Source organism: Protobothrops mucrosquamatus, unplaced genomic scaffold, assembly GCF_001527695.2.
Source record: "Protobothrops mucrosquamatus isolate PMUCROS unplaced genomic scaffold, P.Mucros_1.0 scaffold83, whole genome shotgun sequence".
In the NCBI taxonomy this organism is placed as follows: Eukaryota; Metazoa; Chordata; class Lepidosauria; order Squamata; family Viperidae; genus Protobothrops; species Protobothrops mucrosquamatus.
The window spans coordinates 1221781-1235753 of record NW_015386460.1 but is presented as its reverse complement, the minus strand read 5'-3'; the positions used below and the strand labels follow the sequence as shown (position 1 = coordinate 1235753).

Genomic DNA, 13973 nt, shown 5'->3' with positions numbered 1-13973 from the left:
GGTACCTATCAATCTTGAAAGTTTTATAAAATCATTTCTAAAGCTCTGTAATGCCATTGATTCAAAGTTAGAAATAGATTATTGAAATATGAGATAATGGAGAATCTTTCTAAAGCTGACTGTCCTATTAAAAAAATCACTCCAAAAACATAATATAATAAATTAAGGAAGCCAGAAAGAATCCCAGAACAAAATCCAGGAATCTGCAAGTCTCTCTAACCTTACTTAATGATCCCACCATCAGAAAAGCATTAGATAAAATGGAACTTACAAGAAGGTATAAAATGGAAGCTATTGATTTCTAAAAGCAACATTGATGCTTGTCTCATGTTTGACAAAAAGGTAAAAGCTAGATTTTTGGAGAAATGTTTTTAAGAACAGATTAATTGAAAATAGAATTTTTCAAGCTACACGGTTACTACGTCCGTCAGACATTAAACACCGAATTCCAAAATAAGAGTGTAGGATTTACTGTTAAGCAAGAAAGTAGTATGAATATATTCTGAGGATGCTTTCCTGCCTCAGAATCTGAATGCCATCACTGAAAGAAGCACGAATTCTACCTTACATCAGAGAATTTTAATCCATCCATCAAACTGGAACACAAGCAGATTGTGCAGCAGGAAAATGATTCCTACTATACAAGTAAGCTTACAAGAAAAAGATTAAAGAATGAAATTAGTATTTTGAAACGGCCACTACTATCTCATCCCTTAGAAATAATGTGGCATGCCGCGAAACAAGTTCATGCTAGAAAACACTTTTATATTACTTTGCTGAAGCAGTTTATTGTGGACAATTGGGCCAGAAATCCTATACACTATATGAGAGACTGGTTATCTACTGCAAGAAGTATTTATTTATTTAGTTGCAACCACTTTATTGTATAATCTAAAAGAGTCAATATGTTCTCACATTGGCACATCACATGCCAGATGATTTGGTTCAATGAATCAATGAAACAAGCAAAAGCCCTGGAGGTTATTGGTTCAAACTCCTATGTATCAGCAAGGGACTTGTATGAAACTGCAATAATATTCAGTGGTGAAGATAGGATTCATAAGATCTAGAAGGAAGTGAATACTGTTTGATAGAACTGAACTACAGGGCATATCCCAGCACATATTCAGGTATAGTGCTGCTGACACATCTCTTGGAATAAAAATCATCATGTGCCTTTCTCATCAGAAAAAAATCAGCCCAAGCAAGATTTGTGGGCCAATCAAGAAAAGTTAGAAGTAGAATGCAACAGCTAGAAGAATAGTGGCCCCATTATGTTTCACCTATGATGTTGACTTGCTCATCCTCCGATTAAAATCTTAACAGAAAAAAAGTAGCAGAAAAAAGGGAAAAACAAGCATGAAAGCATGTAAAATGTTTCAGCGACTGTTGAAAAATTAAAGTATCACTTGTTTAATCCACTTTTTAAGTATACTCCTATATTTCTTTTTAACAAATGTGTGAATAGTTAAAATTAGTAATTCATTGAATATTGCCCGATGAATTCTGAACTGAAATTAAATGTGTAAAAAATACAAGAGAACTTGAGGCATATTATACAGAATAGGTAATCAGAATTCTCCATTAGAATTTTTAAATACAATACAAATAAGAGAGAAGTCTAGTGTATGTCAGGATAAATTTCATCAGTATTAAAAGCAGAGTGTAAATAGTGTAAAATGTTTTCCAGTTTGTCCCAAATTATTAAATTTGTATATAATTATAATGTAGTGGTAGCACACTATGTGTAAGTATACATTATGTATACAGAAGCAATTATAGCAAGAGAAAATGTGTAAGCAAGTCATAACCAAAATTTACAATTCTCAATGTAGAAATGACAACATTTGCCAGATATAGGTTTGAATGAATGGTGAGTCAGGTCCTTAACACAGCAACTTTTTGAAGCCTCAAGGTAATAAATAAAAAAGAAAATAGCAGCCAGCCATTTAACACAAAAACTTGATTTAATTTTATTTATCCCTATAGTCAACAACGGGTTTGCATTGAATTGTAAAGCAACAAAGTAATATAATCTCAGTGACAAAGGGTCAGAAATCCAGATTTTGTGAAAATGTTGCTACTGCATTATTGATTTATAACCGCTTTAATCCAAAAGAAAAAAAAATACAAATAAAAATCATACATCTGTAATGTCAGCAGTTACTTTCTCACTGATCAAATGATATTTTTTGGGAAGGTACATACTATTCTGCTTTACACCAACAAAGCTGGCATAAGTTGTTTTTTATATCAAAATTATATCCTGTGGCCATCAATGAATCCTACCTATATACATTTTTTAATAAAATAACAAATAATGTTCAAGTTTGTATAGTTGGAAATTGAACATGTTCAGTCTCCATTTATGATTTAGTGCACCTGATAAAATCTTTTTCATAAACTATAAAAGACAATGCATATTCAAAGCAGAAATTCCATCAACAGAAGCACTAAATAAAAATATGGAGAAAAACTTAGTTATTTCCAGAAACCCAACCCCATGAAAAAGACAGATAAGCAGGCAGACTTATAAACCTTTCTGCCTGTAATAGATGCAGGAAACAAGTCTGGATACTTGTCAATTTTTCTCCGAACAGGCCAAAATATTGTATAATATAAACTTCTGGTTAAACAAGAACACCAGGTGCTATGGTGCTCAATGGCATTCATTACTGTCGTCTCAGATATAAGGTTCAAATGTAGCCCTTGTATTTACCTCTTCGGTGCAAGATCTACTACATACCCTTGAAGGGCAGCAAGACCACTTCTTCTCAAAATAAATGGCCTCATCCAAGCACATAATCTGTGCCATAATTAGTGAAATTTCATCTAGATATACAGTCTTGAACACAACATACTGCAACGAGAGTTGTCTCATAAAATAAATACCTCAAAAGAGTTGTTCTACTAGCTGAAATGTTAAAATACCCACACTGTTGCAAGTGTCACAATGAGGCTAAGCAATTCACATTTTATCATTCCAGTTGAGATATTGCTGTTCAACAGAAGATTAAAAAAAACTGACAAGTATGCATGTGCCAAGGACCGAATTAAAGGGCTCTTTGGTGCAATCAGTTCAAATTCAATTAATATGAAGGATAATATGTACCCATTTAAAAAAATCTGCCACTAAGACCTGGACAGCAGCCCTGTCTTGCTCCACAATACAAATCTAAAACAGCTGTTCTCAATAAGCCAAAATTTAAGTCAGACATTGCCTGAAAGTTTTGTACAATAATCTGGACCAAAGATGGTTCTGTACCCTCATGTTGCTGTGAAACATGACTTGAGCTAAAGGCAAAGACTGGTTATCTCAAGGACAACTGCTTCAATATTAGCAATCAGTACAGTGTTTTTAAACTGTCTTCCTGTTGGGTCTCTTGCCTTTCTTTAAAATTAGTTTATTCTTAATGTAGCCACGCTTCCTTTTGGCAGTCTAAAAAGAAAAACAGAATAGTGTATTAGTTATTTATAATGCTCTAGCGATAATGCTCATGTTTTTGTATTGCTCCAGAATCCTTAATTATTATGTTTTAAGTCAAGGCTAAAAAGGTAGGAAGTAGCATATGCAGGTACTTTGGAATGTGTACTAATTCTGACATGTAGCATGTTCCCCAAATCCCTCACCACAAATTTAAGAATGTTATTCTATGAATGTTTTCCTTTAGTCATTGCTGTTGTTTTCAATGAAACCTAAGGTTTTAGGTTTCAGACTACACTTATTTGCAGCAAACACCGCTATTTAAGTTGAATGACAGTTATTTAGCATATTGTCCTGTAGCAAGGAAAAATATTTCTCAATGCTGTTTGCTTTCTGCTAATGCCACCGTAATTTTTAGTATTCAACACAAGAAGAAGTATTCCAAAAACTGCACTCATAAACTCTAATTATTTTAAAAGAGTTATTGTGGTTATTATTTAAAAATAATGCTCCAAGGTTTACATTTTAATTTCTATGGACTATAAACAAAAACAGTTCTACCATGTTCCAGATATTTCTAAAATAAAATGTGTTGCGATGTTTATTTTGTCAAATGTAATTATTTTGCATACACACACACACACACACACACACACACACACACACGCAAAATAATTACCTACACCGAGTTCTATTTTCTTTGTTTCACATTTAAAACATGCAAAACACAGAATTGCTGCTTGAATGTTTATAGTAGACTACTTTCTTATTAAAAAAAAATCAGGTAAAACTTTTCTATTTGAAGAGGATTTTATTTTAATTCCTGAAGACTTGATTGTCCAATAGACTAGATTACAACACAATAATGATGAAAAAATGTATTCAAATGAGATGATTTTAAAACAGGAAAAAGGCAGACACTTGAGCTGTCAACAACAAGTTCAGGTTTAATTATTTTACAAAATAAGTCATTCTGAAATGTCTAAGCATCATTTTTCAGAAAGATATTTTCACATTTACTAAGTGAAACAACATAATAACTAGAATACTATTAATGTATTTTAGATAGTCAATTTTATTATTTATGGGATTTTGGGGGCATAGTCTGCCTCTGAGTACAAATGATAAATATAATCCCACATGCTTTATTAATCAAATGTTAATCATTATTATTTCGGCTGTTCTTTTATTGGAAACAAAAGTATCCATTTATGTGGCTAATAGAAAGACCTAATAGTATCTGGTAAAACTAGTGTAGTATTAAAAATTTCCTTTGAAAATTTCACTAAGAACCCACCTTTTTTGACAAATACTTCTGTTTTGGTAAAATGTTGGTTAGTCTAGGCTTATGGTCCAATGTTTCTCTGTTGTCTAACTTTTTCACTTTATATATTCTAACAAGCCAGTGCTCTGAAGTAAAGGCTTCTTCCAAATGTTTAAACTTAATGTCCTTGTTGCCAATTTCAGCATTGCGGGTTCGATCAAATCCTGGGGGAGTCCGAAAATCCAGCTACAAAATTAACACAACCCATTAGTTAACAGGTATATTAAATTCTAGACATGGTACTACAAAGGTATATACATTATCTTGAAAACATGGGCAACAGATCTGAAAATTTTATTCATACAGTTTTTTATATGATTTGGAATAAAGCATGATGAAAGTCCAGTATTAAACTATATAAATTAAATGTAAAATAAGTAAGCAGTTTCAGTAAAAAAGGGAGAAAATATCAAGAATTTCAACAGAATCCCTCCCCTATTAGAAAGTAATCCTTATTTTCTATTTCAAATTGTGACCAAAGAAATTTCATAAACTAATAATCATAGTATATAAAAGTTATAAATGCAGATCATGCATTGTCAATAATAAGCAGACCAAAAGAATGCTTTTGAAATAAAATTAAATGCTGTTCCTGTAAAAGATTACCAGTGAGAATTAAATGCCATTAAGGCTACCTTTTAACTAGTCTCCATTTGTTATATCTTAGTTGACAAGGAAATATAAAGACACAGTGGAATTTTGAAACCAATCTAATCTCGAATTTTGAGAGGTAAAAACCAAACTTTGAATTGAGCTCAGTAACAAAATGGTAACTAGTACAAGTTGGTAAAGGATAGATACAGAAAATATTTTGTGACCCTGCATGCTTATCTATCATTACAAGGAAGAATTTCCTTTCTTTTCCTTTTTAGGATTACTTAACAATTATTTCACTTTTATCATATTATAGAAAGAACTAAAAATGATGATTTTATGCAACACAATAATTGTGAAGTGTACTGTCTGGGATATACATAGGAAAATAATGAAACATTACTATTAAGGTGCACCGAAACACATAGGACTAACCTGCATTTCTCCAAATCTGTAATATGACATTTTATACATAAGACAGTTCAGCAAGGTCGGAGATCCTGCTTTATCAACTCTAAACTCTCCTTGTGGAGTGAAATAATCACTTTCCTTTAAGAAAAAGAAAGAAATGAAGCCAGATTAGAAAAACAGGATAAAATAGAATAAAAATACAATAATCAGTTATTGTAAACAAATAATTGCTAAAAAACCTAGAGTGATTCAGAGTAGTTCTAATTTTTTCCACAGATTGTATTTGTATTCTAAGAAGCATACAATGGTGAGAAATGTATAAGTAGTTTTCCATTTAAGACCATAATGGAGCTATCCACCACAGTCCTAAGTCATGACGATCATAAATCAAATCACTCACATGACCAACTTGATTTGATGACTTTTTTTGCAGTGGTGGTTAAGTGAATATGGAAGTTGTTAAAAAAGAACTAATGGATCGCTATAAGTCAAAAACAAGAAGTAAATGCTGATTTTTGATAAAGATATCATAAAATATGGTCATATGATCCTTGGACCCTGCAAAGGGCCATGTGGCTCCTTGCTGAGCACCCAACATGTGGTCACAAACTGGATCATAAATACCCCCCCCCGAGGTCTGTTGCAACTTTGAAAATTCACTAGGTGACAGATTGTCAGTCAACAATGACCTGTATAGTGCTTGAAGAATTCTTACAAAAAGATAGTGGGCAATTCAAGTGTAAAAATGATTTGATTACTAATTCACTTTTAAATATTCATTTTGTAATTCCTTGTTTTAATTTTTGTCTTATTGCTATAAGACTAAGTGATAATATGTTTTCATTTCATCTTCACTTTTGGCTATATTGTATCAAAACATCAAAAGTGACAAATACACAGTAACTACTACTTAATATGCTAGTTAATTAGGACACTGTAATTCTAGCCAATGTATATAAGTGTCCATAGAAATATCTAACAAATTTGGGATAATTTCTTTTACAGAAAGATGAAAGCATTATACATAAGATCTTGTTATATTAAACAAAAATGCTAAGGCAGAAAAACTGCATGTGCTAAGTATACATTTTAAAAGCTGTTCTGACTTACCCTAATATCTTTAGGGTGTTCTCCTTCCGCTATCCTTACCATCCACAAAAATTTGTTGATGTCATCACCAGAATAGCCAATTACACCTCCAAAGATTATTAAGACATAATCCACATCTAAACTTTTCATGATCTCATAGGCTGCTGTCTCATTTGATGACATAGCTTTTCCTACCTAGAATAAAAAATATTTTTAAAGTAAATATATTCTCCTTAAATTTACCTTAACTCTAGGTATTTTGAATTTGGTTAAGTCTGCATGTTTTTTAAATAAACCACTCTAGCATTTTCAAGTTTAACAGACACAGTTTCCAGCTGTGAATTTGAAATTTAGCAACTTGGTTTTCAGTTCCAAAGTTACATACAAATATGTACATCAGAAAAAGTACATGTATAGGTAGTCCTGGAGTTACTATAGCAATTTGAGGCCAGGATTGTCATTGCTAAGCGACTAGTAGTGGTTGTCATTGTAATCCAAGATGTGCAGGTTGTTAGGCAAGAAGGCTGAGAGTACTAAGTATAAGTAAGGAGTGCAGGAGTGTCATATGGGGATGGGGGAGAACTAGCACAGGTGGTGCAAGAGTTGGAGAAAGCAGTGCTGTGGTGCAAGTGCAGAAGGCCAGGGAAAGTGGCCATAAATGTGATTTGGAGAATGGTACAAATAGCATCAAGAAGAAGGCATGGCTAACAGCTGCCTGGCATAGATTCAGGCCAGGTACGCCTTTTCAGCAGTGGGAGGAAGACAGTGAAGGTCAGCTGGAAGCAGCAGGGTCTATGATGCACAAGGAGTTGCTTACAGCTGGAGTTTTGCACTACAGCACTTAGCTGGCTGTACTGTGGGATTTGAGGCATCACTTCTTGGCTGAGGTTGCCCTGTGGCTGAAGTAGAGGACAACCCAAATGCTGTCACTTAGTGCCACTGTGTAGTGTGGCCAAACGGAAAGAGGGGGGGGGAGAAGATATGTGGACCAGAGCAATTTGCTTCATGGCCATAAATGTAGACAAGTTGCTAAACAACCAATTTTTATCACATGATCACAAGGAAGCTGTAACAGCCATGACTTTGGGGACCAGGTGTAAATACCACTTGTTGAGGGCCACCATAATTGTGAACTGTTGTTGAACAAATGGTTGTAACCTAAGGACTACCTGTAAATTGAATATATGTGAAATCTATATGAGCACAAAAGAATTTTATTTACTTCTACTGAAAAAGCAATCTTTACTATCAAATCACAAGATTAGCCCAACTTACCTTATTTCATCTCTTATGAAATAAACCCAATCCAATTTAGAATCTTGTTTAATTAAAAGATAAATTAATTTAGTAGTTCTCTAGGTCACAGAACATAACAAAAAATTTATATCCAAATTCAAACTTTCTAAGAATCAACCCCGTCCTTTCAAAAAGTACCATTTTCTATCCAATCCTCTATTTTATCTGCCAAGATGACAATAGTTTGGAAAGAAGAAATTATCACTACTTTTTGATAGGTGCTAATAGTATGGTGACTTATTTTTCAATTCATTGTTTAAAAACTGCCCTTTCATAATGCTAGCTGAGCAAGGATTTATACATGGGTATATTAATTCCAGAAAAATCCAGAACTGCAAGTTATACAAAATCTCCCCCACCTCCTTTTCCAGCCCTCTGTGCACACACAATGCCAGTTACTGGCACCACCATCTCTCCCAGTATGTGCTTCTTCTTCTTGAACTTGTGTCACACCTCTGCATACTCTCCCCAACTCCTGCTGCATGCTTATACACCCTTCTTGATCCATGTCACACCCCTGCATTCCTCCCCCACCCATGATGCACTCTCATGCACCATCCCTGACCTGTGCCTCTTGTGCACCCCTTCATAACATCCCCCACCCTTACTGCACTTCTTGTATTCTGCTGTACCTCCCCTTTGCCCCCTTCCACCATCCCCTACCCAACAGTCACTTATCTGTCTGCAGGTCTGGAACTTGCATCTTCCTGCCAGGTGTAAGCATTTATGTCATAGCAGTTATCAATATAATGTAACTTCAGCATATTTCTTAACTATATTTTAAATTAGAGTAATCTTGTTACTAATATAAAAAAAATCTAGCAAAAGTACAAAAAGATTATAAGTTTAAAGTACCACAATAAAGCTGATATTACATTTTGAGCTACTTCAATTATTGCAATATAGCAAGATCAGTTCAGGGATTCACTTTTGGTAAGGTTTATTATATTTTTTTTACAAAATATATGTATCAAGGTTACCAGCGTTTCGACCCTCTTATGTTTAACCTTCATTGCAGTTTTCTTTTTTAAAAAAATAAAGATTCTTAAGAACTCCAAGCAATACATATTTAGGACTGCAGATGCAAATGGATCACAGTATGTCCAGTCTTGCAATGAATAAATTATATAACAAGAAAAATAAACTCAGCTGAGATTTATGAGAAAAAAAAACATTGCTATTCCGATAAATAACTAGTTCTTATTATATGCTAGCTTCATTTGGAATGCCTTGCAACCGTGGTGGCGAACTTATGGCACGTGTGCCACAGGCGACACGCAGAGCCCTCTCTGTGGGCACGCGCACCGTCGCCCAGTCCTAGGCCTTCAGCTGGGTTTTATAAAACCTTTTCGCTTTAGGCCTCCGCTGCTGTGTGCCAAAAAAAAAAAAAAAAGTTCAATCAATCAGTCAATTTCAACTTCTCGCGGGGAAAAAAAGATTTTGCAAAATTGGAATTGATTGATTGAACTTTTTAGTCCCACCCAGTCTGCCGTTACCACCACAGCCACACCCACCCAATGGGCCATGCCCACGCAATTGGTCACACCTACCCGGCACCTGACGATACATAAGTGGGTTTTGGGTTGCAATTTGGGCACTGGGTCTCTAAAAAGTTCACCATCACTGCCTTGCAAAGTTCACATGCAAGAAAACATGCAGTTTAAAATAGCAATAACATTTTTTAAAATTCCAGTGTTGGAAACATAAAATACAGGTACTGAAATCAGTCTACATATATCAATATATTTTTCTTCATAAAATTTGAAAATTATATTAAGTGTGAACTAAATCCTATAAAAACTATACTATAATCTTGGCACATTCTTGTCTCATAATCTGTTCTTTTTAGAATTAAGCTTTGATGACCATAATGGAATATGTATAATATGTTACAATGAAACCAGTATTTATAGTGACATCTGTGATCAATAATCACTACATACCAGAGCTATGTGGCTGTTATTCCAAGTGTTATTATCAACTAGAGTAGTTCGATTTGCCATTCCAGCTATTTGATAGCCATAATCCCACCAAGACATTACTCTTGCATGTTCATCCGTATTTTGTCTTAGCCAATAATAGGCTTCCCTAAAGTCATCCAAAATGTTCCGTGTGCTATTAGAGAAATAAAAAGTTAAGATCATGTCAAAATAATTACCACTTCATATTAACAATGCTTTGAGTAATAACAATGTATTGTAAATAATGGATATATAAAAATAGTGAATCTTACCCATCATGATTGTAAGAGGCTAAGACAACACTTGGACTGGAATAGGCATTGCTGGTTACCCATGTACAGTGAACAGCGAACATCATCAATAGCATTAGCATCAACATTGTGACAATACTCTTTATATTGGGCCCAAGACCTTCTTCAGTTTTTTCCTGCTCAGATATATGTTTCCTCACTTTACCTGCCTGAGCAAAGAAAACAAATTAAATGTTTCCTTTTAATCTGTCAGATTTCAGAGTTTAAAAAAATCCTGTTTTCAGTAATGAAAGTCTCACCATTTCTGATTTTAAAAAGTACTTTAAGAATTGAAATATTTCAGGTGAAAAGAGTTTTTCAAAATGGAATGTATAAGGGATACAAATAATATAAATCTGCCTTAAGTATATTCAACCATGTTTTGGACACTAAAATGGTAAAATCATAATGAAAGATGGGAAAAAATTAATAGTTTGATGAAGTATGCAGAGATCATAAACAATACGGGTCCCCAACCTCTGGGCTGTGGCCCACTACTGGGCAGCAGCCTGTTTGAAACCGGGCCATGTGAGCAACAGGCAAATGCGCATGCAGATCTACTCATGCAAGTGGTGGGCCCTTGTGCTTATGCATGAAGCTTCACTCACATCAGCACCCTCTGCTCATGCGCAAAGCTCCATTCGCACAAATGGTGGGCGTGCATCCCTGCCGCTCGCAGCAATAGAGATGTGCATGCACCCATATACCTGCCACTCACATGCCCTCCCTGCACTGGGCCGTCAAGGTGGAAAAATTGGGGACCACTGATAAATAACATTATTATTTCCACTTATATGATTTTCACCTATATTAAACATTTCTGTTTAAATTAATTTAGACAAATATCAAACTCTTCAAGGCTCACCTTATCATAAAGGTTTCCTGGATTTCTTTTATCATCTTCATCACTACTATCTTCTACTGGAGGATTTTCTCTCTTCATATCATCACCCAAATAATGTTCAAAAACATTTGAGAAAGCAATGGCTGACAACATACAAACCACTGGAGTCAAAGTTAGCATCAGGCGAACCATCACTCCAGCAAAATAAACAGCACTGATTGCATACAGAGCCACTGCAAAGACACACAGACATTCAGTTTTAATATTAGGTTCATCACAAATGCAATTTTTCAAATACACAAGAAGCTTGAATTAAAGCTTGAATGTTTATTTCCCAGAAGTTTATGATCAAACTTTATCATCATTTGAATTATATCATCCTTAAAATTCACTGAAAGGGCAATTTAATGATTGCTAATTTCTTATTCCAGCTTGTGCCCACCTAGCAGCTTGAAAGCATACAAATGCAGGTAGATTAATAGGTACCACTTCAATGGGAAGGTAACAGCATTTCATGTGCCTTTGGCATATAGCCATGCTGGTCACAGGACTATGGAAATTTATCTTTGGCTCCCTCAGCCAAGAAACGAAGAAGAGCATTGTAACCTAGAGTCAAACACAACTGAAAGGGAAACCTTTATCTTTTTAGTAAATAGCTATTGTTCTAGAGGTGAGCTTTTGTCATCATATCAGCTTCGATATTTTCAATCTGTTCTTATGTAAATGACTGGAGTAATTTTAGCTGAATCCAGCATTACATACAGTGCATTAAGAAAGTATTCAGACCCTCTTCACTTTTGTCAATTTGGTTATGCTACAGCCTGATACTACTGTTGAAATTCATTTTTTTCTCATTAATCTATACTCAGTACCCCATGATGACAAGTGAAAACAGAATTTTAGAAATGTCTGTAAATTTATTAAAAAAGAAAAAATTGAAATATTACATTGGCATAAGTATTCAGACCCTTTGCAACAACACTTGAAATTTAGTTCAGGTGCCTTCCATTTCTCTTGATCGCTGCTGACATGTTTCTACACCTTAATTGCAGTTGACCTGTGGTAAATTAAATCGATTGGACATGATTTGGAAAGGCACACACCTCTCTATAGAAGGCTGACATTACTGTAGCAGAGCAAAAGCCATGAGGTCAAAGGAACTGTCTGCAGAGCTAAGAGGCAGAATTATTGCAAAACACAGATCTGAGGAAGACTATAATAAAATTTCTGCTGCACTGAAGGTTCCTAAGAGCACAGTGGCCTCCATAATTCTCAAACGGAACACGTTTGGCACAACTAGAGCTGGTCGCCAGTGAAATTGAGCAATCGGGGGAGGAGCACCTTAGTAAGAGAGGACCCGATGGTCACTCTGACTGAGCTCCAGAGATCCTCTATGGAGATGGGACAGAGTTCCAAAAGAACAACCATCACTGCAGCCCCACACTGATCTGGGCTTTATGGCAGAGTGGCTAGACAGAAGCCTCTCCTCAAGTCCAAAACACATGAAAACCCACTTGGACTTTGCAAAAAAAGCAACTGAAGGACTCTCAGATTGTGAGGAACAAGATTCTCTGGTCTGATAAAACCAAGAATGAACTTTTGGTTTCAATTCTAAATGCTATGTCTGGAGGAAACCAGGTACCACTCATCACCCGCCCAATATCTTCCAAACAGTGAAGCATGGTGATGGTAGCATCAGCAGCAGGAAGAAAAACAGGGAGACTGGTCAGGATTGAGGGAAAGCTGAATGGAGCAAAACTCCAAAGTTCCACAGCGCTTAGGACCCCAGACTGGGCTGAAGATTCACTTTCCTAAGCATACAGCAAAGAACAACACAGGAGTGGCTTAGAGACAACTCTCTAAATATCCTAGAGTGGCCCAGCCAGAACCATAACTTGAATCCTACTGAACATTTCTTGAGGGATCTGAAAATGGCTGTCCACCGATGATCACCATCCAACCTGACTGAGTTTGAGAGGATTTACAAAGAAGAATGGCAGAAAATCCCCCAATCCAGGTGTGCAAAGTTTGTCGCGTCATATCCAAAAAGACTCGCGGCTGTAATTGATGCCAAAAGTGCTTCAACAAAGTACTGAATGAAGGGTCTGAATACTTATGCCAATGTGATATTTCAGTTTTTTTCTTTTTAATACATTTACAGACACAATGCCTTGGTAAGGCCACACTTGGAATACTGCATCCAGTTTTGGTCACCATGATGTAAAAAAGATGTTGAGACTCTAGAAAGAGTACAGAGAAGAGCAAGAATGATTAGGGGGCTGGAGGCTAAAACATATAAGGAACGGTTGCGGGAATTGGGTATGTCTAGTTTAATGAAGAGAAGGATGAGGGGTGACATGATAGCAATGTTCCAATATCTCAGGGGTTGCCACAAAGAAAAGGGAGTCAAGCTATTCTCCAAAGCACCTGAAGGCGGGACAAGAAGCAACGGATGGAAACTGACCAAAGAGAAAAGCAACCTAGAACTAAGGAGAAACTTTCTGACAGTTAGAACAATTAATCAGTGGAACAACCTGCCTCTAGAAGTTGTGAATGCTCCAACACTGGAAGTTTTAAGAAAAGATTGGACAGCCATTTGTCTGAAATGGTATAGGGTTTCCAGCGGAGCAGGGGTTGGACTAGATGATCTCCAAGGTCCCTTCCATCATCATCATCATTATTATAAAATTCTGTTTTCACTTTGTCATGGGGTACTGAGTGTACATTAATGAGAAAAAAA

At 35.5% G+C, this 13973-nt stretch overlaps 1 protein-coding gene across 1 annotated transcript in view; it reads right to left on the bottom strand.

Moving 5' to 3' along the window:
- Positions 1-1944: 1944 nt before the first annotated feature.
- Positions 1945-13973, bottom strand: part of STT3B (STT3 oligosaccharyltransferase complex catalytic subunit B) — a 55884-nt gene continuing 43855 nt past the window's right edge. The window contains exons 10-16 of the mRNA XM_015812424.1: positions 11255-11466; positions 10372-10559; positions 10082-10253; positions 6864-7037; positions 5778-5891; positions 4722-4934; positions 1945-3439 (exon numbers count right to left, since the gene is read on the bottom strand). Coding sequence (XP_015667910.1) covers positions 3359-3439; positions 4722-4934; positions 5778-5891; positions 6864-7037; positions 10082-10253; positions 10372-10559; positions 11255-11466 — 1154 coding nt within the window. The 3' untranslated portion in view covers positions 1945-3358. The remainder of the gene's footprint in view (positions 3440-4721; positions 4935-5777; positions 5892-6863; positions 7038-10081; positions 10254-10371; positions 10560-11254; positions 11467-13973) is intronic.